This window comes from Motacilla alba, chromosome 9 (assembly GCF_015832195.1).
Source record: "Motacilla alba alba isolate MOTALB_02 chromosome 9, Motacilla_alba_V1.0_pri, whole genome shotgun sequence".
Lineage (NCBI taxonomy): Eukaryota > Metazoa > Chordata > Aves > Passeriformes > Motacillidae > Motacilla > Motacilla alba.
Genome location: NC_052024.1, coordinates 11,196,297 through 11,211,192, shown reverse-complemented (window position 1 = coordinate 11,211,192; position 14,896 = coordinate 11,196,297). Strand labels below are relative to the sequence as shown.

General features: G+C 41.5%; 1 protein-coding gene across 6 annotated transcripts in view; it reads left to right on the top strand.

Annotated features, from left to right (window-relative positions):
* Positions 1–11,018, top strand: part of SLC9A9 (solute carrier family 9 member A9) — a 193,497-nt gene extending 182,479 nt beyond the window's left edge. For all 6 annotated transcript variants that reach the window (XM_038145311.1, XM_038145312.1, XM_038145310.1 and 3 more), the window contains one exon: positions 419–11,018. In XM_038145311.1, coding sequence (XP_038001239.1) covers positions 419–640 — 222 coding nt within the window. In that variant the 3' untranslated portion in view covers positions 641–11,018. The remainder of the gene's footprint in view (positions 1–418) is intronic.
* Positions 11,019–14,896: the final 3,878 nt, after the last annotated feature.

The window sequence follows — 14,896 nt, the reverse complement described above, 5'->3', positions numbered from 1 at the left end:
TATTTTTTTTTTTTTTAACCTTAAGAATTATACAATTTCTTCAGTTGTGAAGAAGACAACAAGGTACATTTTCATGAATGGCCACTAAATACTGTGAGCTTCAAATGTGAGTGATAGATTCGAAATAATTCATCCAGATGCTGAAAGTATTGGCTATCCATCAGCAATATTTAAGCACTGAAATTATCTAAAACATCTGAGGGGTAGGTTATGTTTCTCAACACTGCTTAAGAGCAGAACATGGTAAGCAACTATTGGCTTTAATCAACAAGATGGTAAATGAACACCTGAGAAAATAAGCAAGTAATGAAACAAGATGAAAGTGAAATTGCATCAGAGTTCTTGTTCATTTAAGCTTTAACAAAAATCTCCCTCAAGAGTCTCTCTTCCACAGATCTTTTTCTTTGTTTGAATGCAGGACCAGCTGAAGGATGGCGACACAGTTTATATCATCAATAATGATGAATTGACTGAAAATTATGAATCATCTGCTCACATAGCAGTGCCAGCACAGGACAGCACAGCCTCCACCCAGGCTACAGGCAAGGAAGATATTCAGGAAGGAGACCTAGGATTAGGAGGATACAAACTCCAGCTTCAACACAGTGCAGGTCAACCCCAGAAGAATTCATTGGCATGAGCAGTGTACTGTTAATCACAAGAAAGAAGATGAAAACAATGAAACAAAAGATCCTGTTATGTAAACAAGAGGTCAGGAAAAAAATTTACTAAGCGCAAAAATCAAAGAAAATTTAGATTTCAGCAACTAACTGTCTGCTCCTCCCAGGAGTTTGCTATCATATCCATATATCTACAACCATATGCAGGTTTTATGACTGTAGCAGGTTTTAGGATAAAGGCACAGGGCAGTACCAGCCCACTGTAAATCTATTGCAGTAATGTTTTGTCTCAGCACTTGGCTGTACTGTGCCACTCGCATGTACACAGGCCTTTGAATATTCCTTGGAGTCTTCAGTGAGCTGAAACGGAGAGAAATAGCTTTCTAACATTCATGCTCACAGGATGACAGCTCTTTTCTACAGCTGGTCCTGGCAAGATCCACACATAACTACTCAGCAGCTATTACATTTATAAAGAAAAAGCAGAAGATTCCTTGTCCAAGGAGTGTGTGATCTGAAAATGCTTAAAACATGCTTTGCAGCACCTCAGTCTTCATAGATAAAGCCTCATGCCCACGGTATAGACTTGTCCTGACATCCAGCCAAAGATCTGCTTTCTAAATGCACCTTATAGCCTGGCCCACAGAGGATTTCACTAGGCTGCTACAAACTGAACACTGATAGTAGGAGACATCGAGGTGTATGAAATCAGCAACAAACACTGAACGGGCACAACCACTGCTTAAAACCAGTAGTTATTCCAAAAGGCATTTTTCCATACAGCCTGGCAACACACAAAGTTTAAATGGGGGAAAAGGTTTTTTTGTTTTGAAAGATAATTCTAAACATATACTTTAAGAACTCAAATGTTTCTCTTTTCTACTGTTTAAGAAGAGTTGTTTCTAATCAAATATTTCTGCAAAACAATTATACCCTTCAGACTGCCTGCTCAAAGGATAAATTTGTCTGTCTCTCTTCTTATGCTGGGCACTCAATGTTGCACTAGAAATGAGGACTGTAGTGGTTAGAAATGAAAGGGAGATGGGGAAAAAGCCACACACCACACAAGAGAGAGGTATCAAAGTGTTCATTGTTCTGCATAAAGACAATAAATGGATAACCAACTGCTCAGCCATACGTACAAGCCGGTTGTCAAATACTGTGAAGCATTACTACAGATAGCTTTGGCACACAGCAGAGCTAAGCAGCGCAAAAACAGGGGCAGAGCCAGGCTTCTGTTGTTAGAGCATGTGCCTTTCCTCACAGCAGAAGTTTCAACTAACTATGCATGATGATGCTCCTACTGAGAAAGTCAAAGCATCAAGAGTTTTTAAGGGAGATCATCCTTAGTATACAAAGATAACAGACAAGAAGAAAGTCATTATTTAGAAGAACTAAAAAATCAAACTGTCTCTATTAATAGTCCTAAAAATGAATAGGTCTTAATTTCACCACAAATAAAACCTAAAATACAAATATAATCAACTTTTAGTCATTCTTTTCCAGTGTAATTAGTTTCTGGCTTTATGTGACTCTAGAACAACCATTTTAAGCATAAATTGGAACACGGTGGAGTTGTATGTACTGTTACAAAAAATCAAAAGCTTAAACTGGCATTTCATTTTTTCCTAAACTCTAATCAAGGATCTTCAAAGGGCCTTAATCCCCACGTGGTTTAAAACAAATAATATTCAGGCATGAAAAGTTCTTAGAAGAACTACTGAATTTCCAACTCTGTGCTTTGCTTTGTTTAGCTACATGGGCTGGGAAAAGACATGCAAGCAGCTTGCAGGAAGGGATGGAGAATGGGTAAGGAGGGAAGGTTTTGTGACCAAGTACTGGGAAACAGCAGAGAACAGAGGAAGTTCTGAGAAGCAGGCAGACACTGGAGTGAGGTGAAAATGTGGCAACTCAGCAAGAAGCTCTTGGGGTAGGTGCTAACACTGCCCTGACTTCAGTAGCCAGTTTCTGGTTTCAGCCTCTGGAAGTCCTGAGGGCATGTCACCAGGCTTACCAAGTTTCTTGGGAAGCATGGATCCCAGTCCTTAGGTTATACTGGAAATCAATAAAATGCTGTAGCGTAACAAAGATGCAAAGCTGTTGTTCACAACTGTGACATGAACTGGAAATGACAAGCTCTTCAATAGTTTTGCTCTTAGATTCTACTCTGAAATGCATCCTGCAGCATACTTACATACAGTAAGTCCTGCAGGGGCTTACTGATTGATTGATTTATTGTGACTATGTCCAGGTTTCTCACGTTTGTACAACGATAAATGGAGAGCTCTGGGGTCTGAAACTATTGATAAAAAAAGGTCTGCAACAAGTAGTTTTCCCACTGTTCTAGCCCTATGCCTTCGAGGGCTATTTTACTTGGTAGAGAAAGTCATCCCTTATGACAAACAAGTCATACTTCACATTTCACAGGTTGGATTTTTATGCTAAGACTACCAAAGAGGCCGAGTCAGTGGTCCCAGCAGGAAGGGTATTTATCATCTGGGATCATGCTCAGCAACCAAAGTATCATTGGCTTTTAGGAAAATTAGCAATATGAGCTGCAAGCAAACCTGAAGCTTCTGCTAAATGGCAATAAGAGTCTCAATTGTCCATTACACTCACCATTTCCCTGTTTTAAGATACTCTTTTCATGATGCACAGCTCAAGAGAGTTACAACATTAGAATAAATGACATATTTGTAGTCAAGAAAAAATTACTAACAACTAGTAATTCTGTATGACTGTTTAAACAAAGTAATGAATGTTAAGAGAGGTCTTTAATGTAATTTACAGTTTATACACTGGAGACTTAAACTACTCAATATCACAGAGTGTTTGACTGAATGTGCAAGTCACTCATTACAAATGTGAAGCTATTCCTTCTATCTGACTTAATCTAATAAAACACTGCTTTGAAAATGAAATGTAATATATATTGTCAAAAGTGTAGTGACTGCATATTCAGAATGAAGGCCAAAATGTGAGGCAAGGTGGAAATCTGGAATACTGCTAAACCTTTCAGGTTTCAAAAGTAATAACTAGCATTTTATACAGAACTATGAAGAGCATTTTGCTAAGTTTGAAAGCAGTGGAAAAAATCCTGGCTACACAGCAGTGCCAGTCCAAAAAGACACTCTACTGAAAATATCAGATCATTATGATAACTTTCACAGAGAGGTGCAATATTTGGTAACCTCACTGAAAACAGGGGCCATTGGAAGTGAACACTTATGTTCCTGTGTTAAAAGCTTAAACTTTTCAATAGTAATGACAAAGGCTATCTCCAAACTGATGAACCCTGTGTATAACTTCAGCCAGAAAACTAATTGCCTTGAAGCCCTGAGAGCAGCTCACACCTTTTTCACCAAGCAACTTATTCAAGTGCCTTGTTGAGCTGGTCTCTGTCCTTTCTTCCTCTGTATTTTGCTATCAGCCATCAAGAAATGTGAGCCCTGTAACAGCCTGAGTGCTGTGTACATTTGGGTACAACATAAATGCAGCAATATTCAGATCTGTATTTTAGATGCACTAAATGTGAGCATTACACGTGTGCTTTTGAAAGTCTTTGTTTTCACAGAGATTGAGAATTCCTAGGATACAAATATTAACAATAAACTTCAGACAACCAAGACAACATCCTGAAAGCCATTGCAGAGAGTGAAAAATACTACTTCCAACTGAGTATATTTTGTGATTCTATACTTCTAAAGACAAAATTGTTTTTCCCCTACTTCCTTCTAGCAAAGTTTTTTTTTCCTTTATTGACATATTAAAGCAAACCAATTCTGAGCATTTTAAATAACTTAATACAAGGAGCTCATCTCTGGCAATATAATCCCAACAGACATGAGTTCTGCTTTGTGAACTGTAAAGGACTCATCAAAATTTTATTTTAGAAACTGTATTTCAGAACTTGAAAATTCTCCAGTTGACCCAAATTTTCTAAGCAAATATTAATTTAACCCACAGCCTTGGTCCCATAACCCATCAGTTTTCAGATCATGATACCTCATCCTTCCTTGGGCTCAGCAATTCGTTTTTGTGGTAGAGATTACTGTTCAGGAGAGTCAGACAAAATATGTTTCCTTGAATACTGGCTTATTGGTGTTTTGGAGTTTTTGCTCTCGGTAACCTGTACATTTTTTACATCATGATCACATAGTAGAGGGCAAGCTTCTGAACAATACAAAAGAAAACTTTGCCCATATAGTGATTATCTCTCCCTTTATTCATACCTTTTAAGTGATTAAAAGAATAAGACAGACGAGTGCAGTGATGGGCATCAGGTGAATATCCCCTTCAACAGCCTCGTGGTGCGAGTCACACTTCCAGTCTGAAACTGCCTACTGAACCACCTGGCACATCTTTAAAAATGCAAAACTATTTCAGTCAGCCCCACGGTGCCAATCTATGGCCCAGGTTTATTTTTCCTCTGTGAAAAAGGCACTTTTCTGTAGTTACCCCAAGGTGTGTCAGGTGTCCATCGCCAGCTTTGGCTCTGCATGGGCCCAGCAGTGCTAGAAAAGCTACTAGCCAAGACCATCTCATACTTCCACGGAATTCCACAGGAAAAACCCACAGGCTTCATATTTCCAGTTAGGAAACTGGGATTCCAATCCTGCCAGCTTTCCCACTGTAAACAAGCACACTGGCTTCCTCCCACACCAGCCCCCCTGGCTCTGGGCAGTGCTCCTTCCACACACCAGGGGAGGCAGCAAGGGCTGCACGACGTGCAACAGGAATAATTCTGCTTACAAATAAACCCTTTTTGCCCCCACCAGTGTCAGAGTAGAAGCTACATTTTCCCCAACTAATTCAGTGTTACTGGTCAACGTTATTACCCTACAAATATCATATCTGAGATATGGAAGAACAAATATTGTTTCAGGCCTCAGAGGCTCCCAAATCTGAGCACATCAAATTAACATCATCCTTCTGAGAACCCAGCAGAGCTTGAAATTCTAGTGCAGGAAGCAGTAGAGAATATCCAGGAGCGTTTTCCAGCTACTGTTCTACATCATTATTTACCACAAAGCTGTCTGCTTCTGGTGTGCTACAGCAAAAGCAGATGGACATAAAAAAAGTATGGGTACTTTACTGGATAAGGACATGAGACTAGATGGAGCCTTGCACCCAACAAGCTGAACACTGAAAGAAAGAATCTTATGTCATGATATTTGATATCATGTAAGTCTAGGACAAGTTATATATAAGTGAATTGAAAGAGGATAATATCCCATAAGCATAATGGGATTTCTCATACCAGAGGTAAAGTAACTTTAGAATGTATGTCTGACTGGAAATGAAAATATATAAGAGAAAACGACACGAATAAATGAATGATGAAGGAAGGAAAGGGGGAGCAAGGCTGGAAAGAATCAGTGTCAAGGAGATTCAAATTGAAAAAGATCAGAAAGATATTCATAGCAATTCTAGTCTAAAACCCAAATTAAGCAGTGTGAGAAACTAAGGATTATCTCAAAGAACACCCCTAAAAACTTTACTGAGCCATATATAGCCCTGACACTAGTGTACTACAAAGCTTAGGTATTCCACAGACTTAAAGCAGGAACAGCTACCAGCTGAAAATTTACCCGTTTTAAAGAAAATTAAGTAAAAGGACCAAAGCTGAAAGGCCAATCCTCCAACAACACTGTTGGAAAGCAATATAAACAACACAAGCCTTATATTTGCAGAGGGGTGGAAAAATGACTGAAGATCTAAGTTCATCAGTCCTCTTATTTCATCTCTCCCTGTTTCACCAGCTATTCATTTTCTTCACCCAGTTGTCTCTTACACCTTCTCTGGTTTATCTTTAAGATGAAAACTTTACTTTTCCCATCCCTTGAGCTAACAAAATTATGAAGTCCTATTCTCCCTCTGCATTATATAAATAGTTCTTCAAAAAGAAACTAATATGATGCAAGATTGCATGAACTACATAACTTCTACTCCAAGTTGTCATCGTGCTCAAAATCAGGGGCTCAAACACATCACAATATCCTTTAGGCACTTCTCTACCACTGCAAACGCTAAGAGCAGGAGCTCATGTATTTTTGACTAGTGGAACCAAGAGCAGGGAAAACCCTTAAGAAAAGCTGCAGAACCACTCTCAGTGATGCTGACAGGAGATTTCCAGTGCCAGGCAGCAACATCATAAGAGCATTCTGTGTGCGTGGTTTTACCTCACAGTGAGGATGGGCCTTCAGAAGCTTGGGCACACAGGATTGCACCGGGAGGGGCAGCACCCAGGCGAGAGCACCGGCACACAGCCCAAATCCAAACCCTCTCTTCACCCTTTGCACAAATTCCCACAGCCTGGACAGCTCCAGGAGGGACAACTCCCTCACCCATGGGAGAGCTCACGTTTAACTGCAGCAAACCGAGCAGACATTTCCAGCTGGCAGTGCAGGGAATGTGGTGCTGCTCTCTTGCTCTTTCGTGGTCCAGGCACGTTTTCCTGCTGGCACTCAGAGAGTACTGCTGCCACTGCTGATTAGAGAAGTGACTGGAGCACCTTTTCTGATGAAAGCTAATGTGAAGTGGACACTTGAGACAAGTACTCCAGTTTCTGCTGAATGAACCATCAGGCCCATGCAAAAAAAATAAGAAAACACTGTTCTATTTCTTAACTGTTTTGTTTACAGCAAGAATCTGCCCACAACCACCGAGGCCCTGATATTTGAAGGCCTAAACACCAGTAATGGAGATCTGTTAGGAGCCCTCAAACCCCCTATATTTGGCTCAGAATGAGCATCCTCCCCCTCTGCATGAGCTCCCCTATATGCCATCATCTGTCAGGGTTTCACACTGACCTGGCTCCCAGGAAAACTGCAATGGTCTTTCCCTGAACTGAGATGTTCAAGCACTGGAAGAGAATTTCAGTAAAATGATAAATGGATGCAGATTCCCCAATTCTTAGTGTAGTTCAGATGCTCTGGGAGGATAACTGTAAACCACAGTTGCCAAAAATTAACTGTCACCTAAAAAAACCCACGTACACCTAAGGAGCACTATTGGCACATGTTTGTAACCAAAGGCAGGTGTTCCAGCTGAACTGTACAAGGAAAAGGACTCTTATGGCTATTTTACAGAAATCTCCACCTTCTGTACGTACAACTATAAAAGTAATTTGTAATATTCCTTTCTGTTCATGCAATACCCTCAGTGAGCAAGTAGTGACACACTTAGTGTGTACTAATAAAACTTTGCAAGTGATGAATCCTGAAACCTATTACAGCCCTAAAGTCAGGCTGAAATTAGCCCATAGAAGTGCCAAAACACACACTGCTCCCAGCAGAGCCTCCGAGACAAAAATACAGCATAAAACACACCTTATTTTGATTGGCACAATAAGCTCCCTATTCCAGGAATGAAACTGGTTTTATCACAGGGTGACTCAGCTTCTGTGTAAGGAATAAATTAGCAACTGAAACAGGACTGACCCCCTTCAGGCCATTGGTGCTGCATTTGCTTCAAGGTTTTTTTATTTCCTTTTTCTTTTTTGAAGGCTACCTGAGGTGGACCAGGCTAAGCCTGAGGAGTGATGACCTCATCTTTTGTGCAGCCTCGCAGCCAAGGTGGTGTGGAACAGCCTGCATGAATTCTCAGCAGAGCCACAATTCGTGTGAAAGCCCAGTGTGTTGCAGCTTATTTTCCCTTGGCTGCTCCAGCACATGCCTTCTGTATGATTTGGCCTCGTGCTCAAAACAGCCTTAGTTGATGGGGATTTTTTCTGAAACTTCCACACAAAAACGTCTAACTTCAGGACACAATAGCGCAAGGCTAGAGAAGAGCTTGTTAGCATGAACCAGTGCCTCAAGTTCCTGCATTCTTTGTGGTTTTAGCATCCAGGATTTATGCATGTAGAGAGCCTGGCTGGGACTCAGTTTATTTAGAAGAGCTTTCACCATCTGTTCTTCCAAATCCTGAAAACATGAAGAAAATACACTTCACAAGCAGCTACAAACACAGATGAGCTCGGCAGTTTATACTGGAATATACTGCATACAGGGAAAATAATTCATAACATCCCTGAGGTTTCTCCTTCCAGCATAAATTGAGGGTTGAAGCTCTAATGCTTCCACTTTTTGCCACAGTGAAAGAATTCTCTGGTTTACATTAATTCACCATCACACATCTTCATACTATGAAGTAGAGACCCAAACTCTTTGAAACTAAGATGACTTAAAAGATTTTCTAATTAAACTGGCCAATTTCACTAATACATTACCTGTCATCATACAGTTCTTAGCAAGTTTTTGTTATCTAGAAATTAAAATCTCTGAATAATTAGCAAGCTAAATTACAACTACAACATTTTTAAATGCCTTCAAACCACAGTCCAGTGAAGGAAATCCACGAATATCTACTTTCCTTAAAGTACAGCTTCCAGCCCTTATCCCTGACTTCTCAACCTATTTCCACCTACTTGACAAATGATGCCTCAGCAAACTCTGCCCCAGTTTTCCAGGCATTATAGGTATCAGTTGCCTCACTGCTGGGGATGAGGCATTGGAGCTTCCCTAAGCAGACCTCTGTGAAGGACCCTCAAAGGATGCTCCATAAGCTCCCAAGGAAGCAGAAGCCTGTCCTCACCTGCATGGACAGCAGCTATTCCAGGCAGACAAGAAATACACCCTTGCCACCTTCCTCCTGCAGGGACTCATATTTCCACACTTGACTCCCAGGTGAACTGGTTTGACAAGAAGCCACCACCCCTGAAGGCCGGAGAAACAAATCCCTCATTCCCAGCACTTATCCTCAGTGTCTGCTGCCACAGTGTTATGCTGATGCTTCCCTGAAGATGGCAAGCTGTCCTCCTTCACGGGCCTGCTTCTCCTGCCTGTCATCTTTAGAAGGGGCAGCTCTGCCTCGAGAGCCATGAAAAGAGCAGTGTAGGAAGGGAAGGGTCAGCACGCAGCATCCCTTTGAAGGCAGCCATAAACCCTCCTGCCCTCAGAATCAGCAATGTCCTTTTTCGTCCCCCTCTGTAGATAGCATGTCCTCTCTTGTCTCAGCAGTGCAGAAAACTGGCAAAGCCAGCGCAAGAGCTGACAGGACAAAGTCAGAGAAGCCTGGTGTTGGCATTCATTGATGGTTCGTTTTCTACACTTATTTCTTCTTGGACAATCACACCTTTGCTGTTCCACTGCAGTGCTGACAATAGGTTATGGAATTCAGAGTGATTCAGGCATAGTTAAATTATCTCTTGTTTTTGCAAGGCATGTAATGTAGAACTAGCCAAAAATATCACTCAGATGTTCTGCAACAAAAAAGCACCTTTGCATCAAAATCAAAGACTGTACAGTATTGTCCTGATTTCATTAAGTGTTCCATGGAACAGAAGTCTAACATTAATCATTTTGATTGCTTTGGTTAAAATTTTTATTTAAAATTTATTATTAATTTTATGCATTAAAAATTAATATAGAGTGATGTTATTTGCCCATATACTATACCCAAATTCACAAGCAAGTCTTAAAATAATTCAGTTACAAAACAATAATGGTTAATGTCCTCATAAGAAATCTCAGGCTTTTATTCTGGTACAGAAGGGGAGGAAATATTTCAGATAGAAGAAATTTCTGCCCCCCCTAGGATTAACCATCATAAAAACACCAACATGTCTCTTTGAACCTTAGCTAACAGTGGTCTTAGGCTGCTTCCAGCCGAACTACTACAGCCCACAGCCCCTCTGGGGATGCAGGACAAACACAGGGCCTCCCAGATAAGAAACAGAAGTATCTCTCTGCTCCAGCCAGTGACAGGATAGCAAAGAATGTCATTTATCACATAAACTCCAGCCCTCTCAAACCAGCTCACTTCCTGTCTTTCCTGGCTCCCCGTCGGCTTCACCCAAATAAACTGCATCCCACAGCAATCATCTTTTTCCATGACAAGCCCTCAAAACCCCCAGAGGTTTAAATGGGAACATGATGACAAAGCCAGGAAACTCACACTAGTTAGAGGAAGGACAACTGCCTATTAATACGATCACGAGCAAAAGCATCTGTCAAACTCTTTTTTTAACAATCTTCATTTCAGGCTTAACTCCAGTTTATGAATACATAAAAGAGAAATTTCTTGCATAAATTATTCACTATGAATTAAACACCCAGCTGCACATAGCTGACAGATTTCTATTAAAAAATAAAATAAGTCATTTATATAAGCTGTCCATTTGGCAAACATTCATTTTATCCTCTTACAGGGAAAAAAGATATTTTCAAGTGTCTCAAATCTTTACGTCAAAAGGAACCATATACAATAGGAATCATATATTTGGGAGAACTTGGCACATTCTCTGGGTTTCCAAAGCTGGGGTTTAAGAGTTATTTTGGTGTGGTGTTTTTTTAAGAAAAGCTCTGGGGAAAAAAAGAATGTATCTAATAAAGTTTACAAAAAAATCAAGAAAACTTTTTTTGGGAGATAAAGTAAACAAATCCTTTCCCCAGTAAAATCACTTCTGTGAGTATAAAAATCAGGATTTCTACATTTAGAAGAAAACATTTTAATTTTCTTCCAAGTTTCTCTTGGACAACCTAAAAATACTTTTTTCCAACCAAACAACAGAAAAATGCCTTTTTTTCCACAAAATCTAATTTGTTATTGCTCAAAAGAAAGCTGCGTGCATAAAAGTAACTGAGAAGCATCACTTTCTCTTTTTTTTTTTTTTTGCCTTGCTTTTTTTAACCCATCTTTTTTAATGATTTAATGCAATTAGGACGCTTTAAAAACAGAAGTGTTATTCAGTCTGAGGGAGGCCAGAGGAGATCACAGTGACAATCCCAACACTCAGAGGAGAGCAGGCACGGGGCTGCCACCAGCGCTGGGGGCTGGACAAGGAGCAGCAGCACTCACAGGCTGCAGCCCTGGGAAACCCTCCCAGGCACCAGAGCTGGGAGCCCAGGCAGCTCCACATGCCTCCCAGCTGTATTTGCAGTGCTGATGGCACAGATGCTGTGGCAAGCCTCACAACAGCCCTGGAATACCCAACTTCCAACCATGCTGATTCTCAGATGTCACCAAAACAGGTATGGCTCACCTTAAGAGAGGAGAAGGTTATGGAGAGCCAGTGTGATCTTAACTTCAGATCTGCCTACAGAAATCTTAATCTCTGCATTAACCCAGCTTCAGGTTGGTCATTATGTGTAAAAAAAAACTTCATCCTGAGGATTTAGTTCCAGCAGCAGTATTCTTGTGCTAAGAAGGGAGCCTGCCATACACAGGGGCCATTGCCCTGCAAACATTTCCCTTTCTGTGATGCTGCTTTTCCCTGTCTTGAATTCAAATACCTAAAGTAGGTTTCACAGCAATCTGAAGAATGGAACAGTGCATACATCTGAACAGTGCTGCCAATTTCTCTAATGCACTGCCAATTGGTTTTTCTGAGAGACTATATCCGTCTGACTAGGAACCTGGCTTGCACTTTTATATTTCACAGGGTTTTTTTTGAAGGACGGGGACCAGCTTGACTTCAGAAATTTAAAAAACTCAGAAAGCAAACATCAAATAATTTCACTGATCTTTGAACTGAACTTTGAACTTTAAGGTGATAACACCAAAAATATCCTGTCTGCCTTTCACCCTAAAGCACCACCTTCCTTTGCACCTGGGGATCAGATGCATAAACGGAGCCTCCTCTGCGCCGTATTTTGGGGACTGCAGCTTAGAAAGTTTACCAGGGCAGGCGTGCCAGCCACATGTCACTGTGCGTGTGTCTGGCTTCCTTTGCCAGTGCTGCCAAGCAACCCAGCCACGGGGAAGCAGTGCCTGCCCTCAGCTGAACTCAGACATGCTGCGCACAGCGAGGCGAAGCTGTGGGAGCCTTTGGAATCATCCTTTCTGCTGAAGCAGAAGATGAACTCAAGGTCAGTGCTCCAAGGAGTAGGAGGACAGGGGACTTAGGCACCGCTGTTCCACAGCTGAGATGTTAGTAAGTCAAAGGAGAACATTTCTGAGAGTGGGTTTATTCACTGATGTTTTCTTGCTGGCTGAACCATTATGACAGAGGACATGCCGTATAATGCATTCCTGCTCTGTTTCCTGGCCTTCAGAGAGGGGAGTGGTGGTTTTCTGGGGTTTTAATTTCCTCCTATCCCCATCCCACTCAAAATATTAACGAGGAAATTGACAACTTGAATTCACCTAGCCTTAATCAACAAAGCAACAAATCGTGTTTGCTGGAAGTAATTCTGTGCAAACCAGCAACCGTCAGAAAACTGAGGGCTCTCATTTATTCCAACAAAAATCTGTTGCTTTGCCCCTGTTGTATGACAAGCTGCAGATGGGCTGGGGAATGTGTGTTCAGATGGACAGAATTATGGTGGGTTTACATTCAGAGCAGCAGAGAGCTGAGGCTGAACACACAAACTGACCCATCTGGTGGGAACAGATTGCATCAGAGGCTGCTTCTTGTTTCTCTTGCAAAAACTCTACGCACTAGACAACAATCGCACTTTGAGAGCAACAAGCTTTGTGCTACCAGTTCTGGGAGTGGACAGACCCTAGCCAGAAGCCAAAGCCTAAGGGATCTCAAACCTGAAGTTTGGAAAGGTTGGGAATCAGGGTTTGAGTCTCCTATTGCAACTCTGCTCTTGACTCTTTCCTTCATCTGTCCCCTTGTCTCTGCCACAAGCCTGTGCACATGGTCACCAGTGCCAGTCTCCTGATCTCCTCTCGGTACTCCAGTTTTCCAGTGCCAAAGAGGAACATAAAATATATTTAATACATACTTATATGTTTAATATATTGAAAATAAACTGTTTCACAATTAGCTTTTCAGGCTGTTTCTTAGATGTGAAGCCATAGCGCCTACGCATGCCCAAAGCTTGGAAAGCACTGCATCCCTCCTGCTGGGGAGCATGGCAGGGACCCAAATCTCTGCCACACCTGCCAGCACAAGGCACAAACAAAATGATAACCTCAGTCTCACTGAACATGCTGGTCTCAGACAATCATACCATCACCAGCTACTTCCAGGACCAAGAGATCAGTGCTTCAGCTTTCCCACTTTTAAAAGAGCCAGTTGCTGGCATGGTCTGCTTCTTCCTCAGAATGTGCCAGTGGCACACAGGCTCCATTGAAAGACAATATTTCATTATATAAAGCCTACATTTTTCTTCCCTTAATTTCAATCTGCTGCTCCCAGCATGTTGCTCATCATTATGGAAATGAAGCCTCCTTCTTGGCATTTACACCCTTCAGAAACTTGAAGATTTTAATGTTCTCCCAGAAAATGAGTTTACTTTTTCTGCTTTTTTAAACAGCCCAAGCCAAGTTCACCTCAGCTGGGAAAGAGACTGGAGCATGAGCCAAGGAAAGCCTCTCCATTGCCACGTTTTAGAGTGAAAAATTTAAGAAGAGAAGTGGTACTTTCAGCCCTTACACCTTTACAGGCATGTGTAAAGCAATGGACAAAAATTTAATTTAGAACAACCTAATTTTTCTTTCTGAAGCAGCTGACTCTCCACATGAATACATCTCTTACATTTTCTCAGAAAGATGAGCAGGCGCCTTCTCTGTCAGCAGTTACCGAGAGCTCATTATTAGTCTTGAGATAAATGACAGGTACCAGTATCCCCTGGCCTCCTAGTGCTATAGGACTGAGTCAGGAAAAAACATTACCACTCACTGAATCAACAGAATCATTTTATAGTTCATTTTTTGGAAGGCTGTTTGTCTGGGGATGTCCAGCACTGCTTTTCTTTAGCTGTGAACAAAGAAGCCAGAGTTGAAAGCACTATGAACCATAAATAAAACAGAATAGCACTACCACATGAGCTTTGCACTTGCTTTGCAACTGCTTCCTTTTCCTGCCCCAGCAGAAATGTGCATAACCTGACTGAACATATTCATTTGTTCAGCAAGGCTGCTGGCTGTTTCCACCTCTCCACACAAAGGGCTGATTATTTCCTCTCGTGTTAATGACTACTCCTATAGGCAGGTAGGCTGCCATCTCTCTCTCTCGTCACTACCTTTCCCTTTCACAAAAAGAAAGATCCCTCCCTGTGGCACTGAGGGGAACACAGTTATTTGCACTGGCTGCAGTACTTGCCTGGCAAAGAAAAGGCCAGGGTTTTTACTGCTCTGAATGCCCCCTCCTGAGACCCACTGTATTGGCAATTCTTTTAACCAGCCTCAAGAAAGTCCCTTTGTGAAGGCCTAAAAGACAAATCCATCCTTGGTGTAACACTACTGCCCTCAGTAGAGTATAGTAGAGTAGAATTTGGACCAAACTTCACTTTGATTTGCTTTAAAAGCTTCTTTGGCCATGC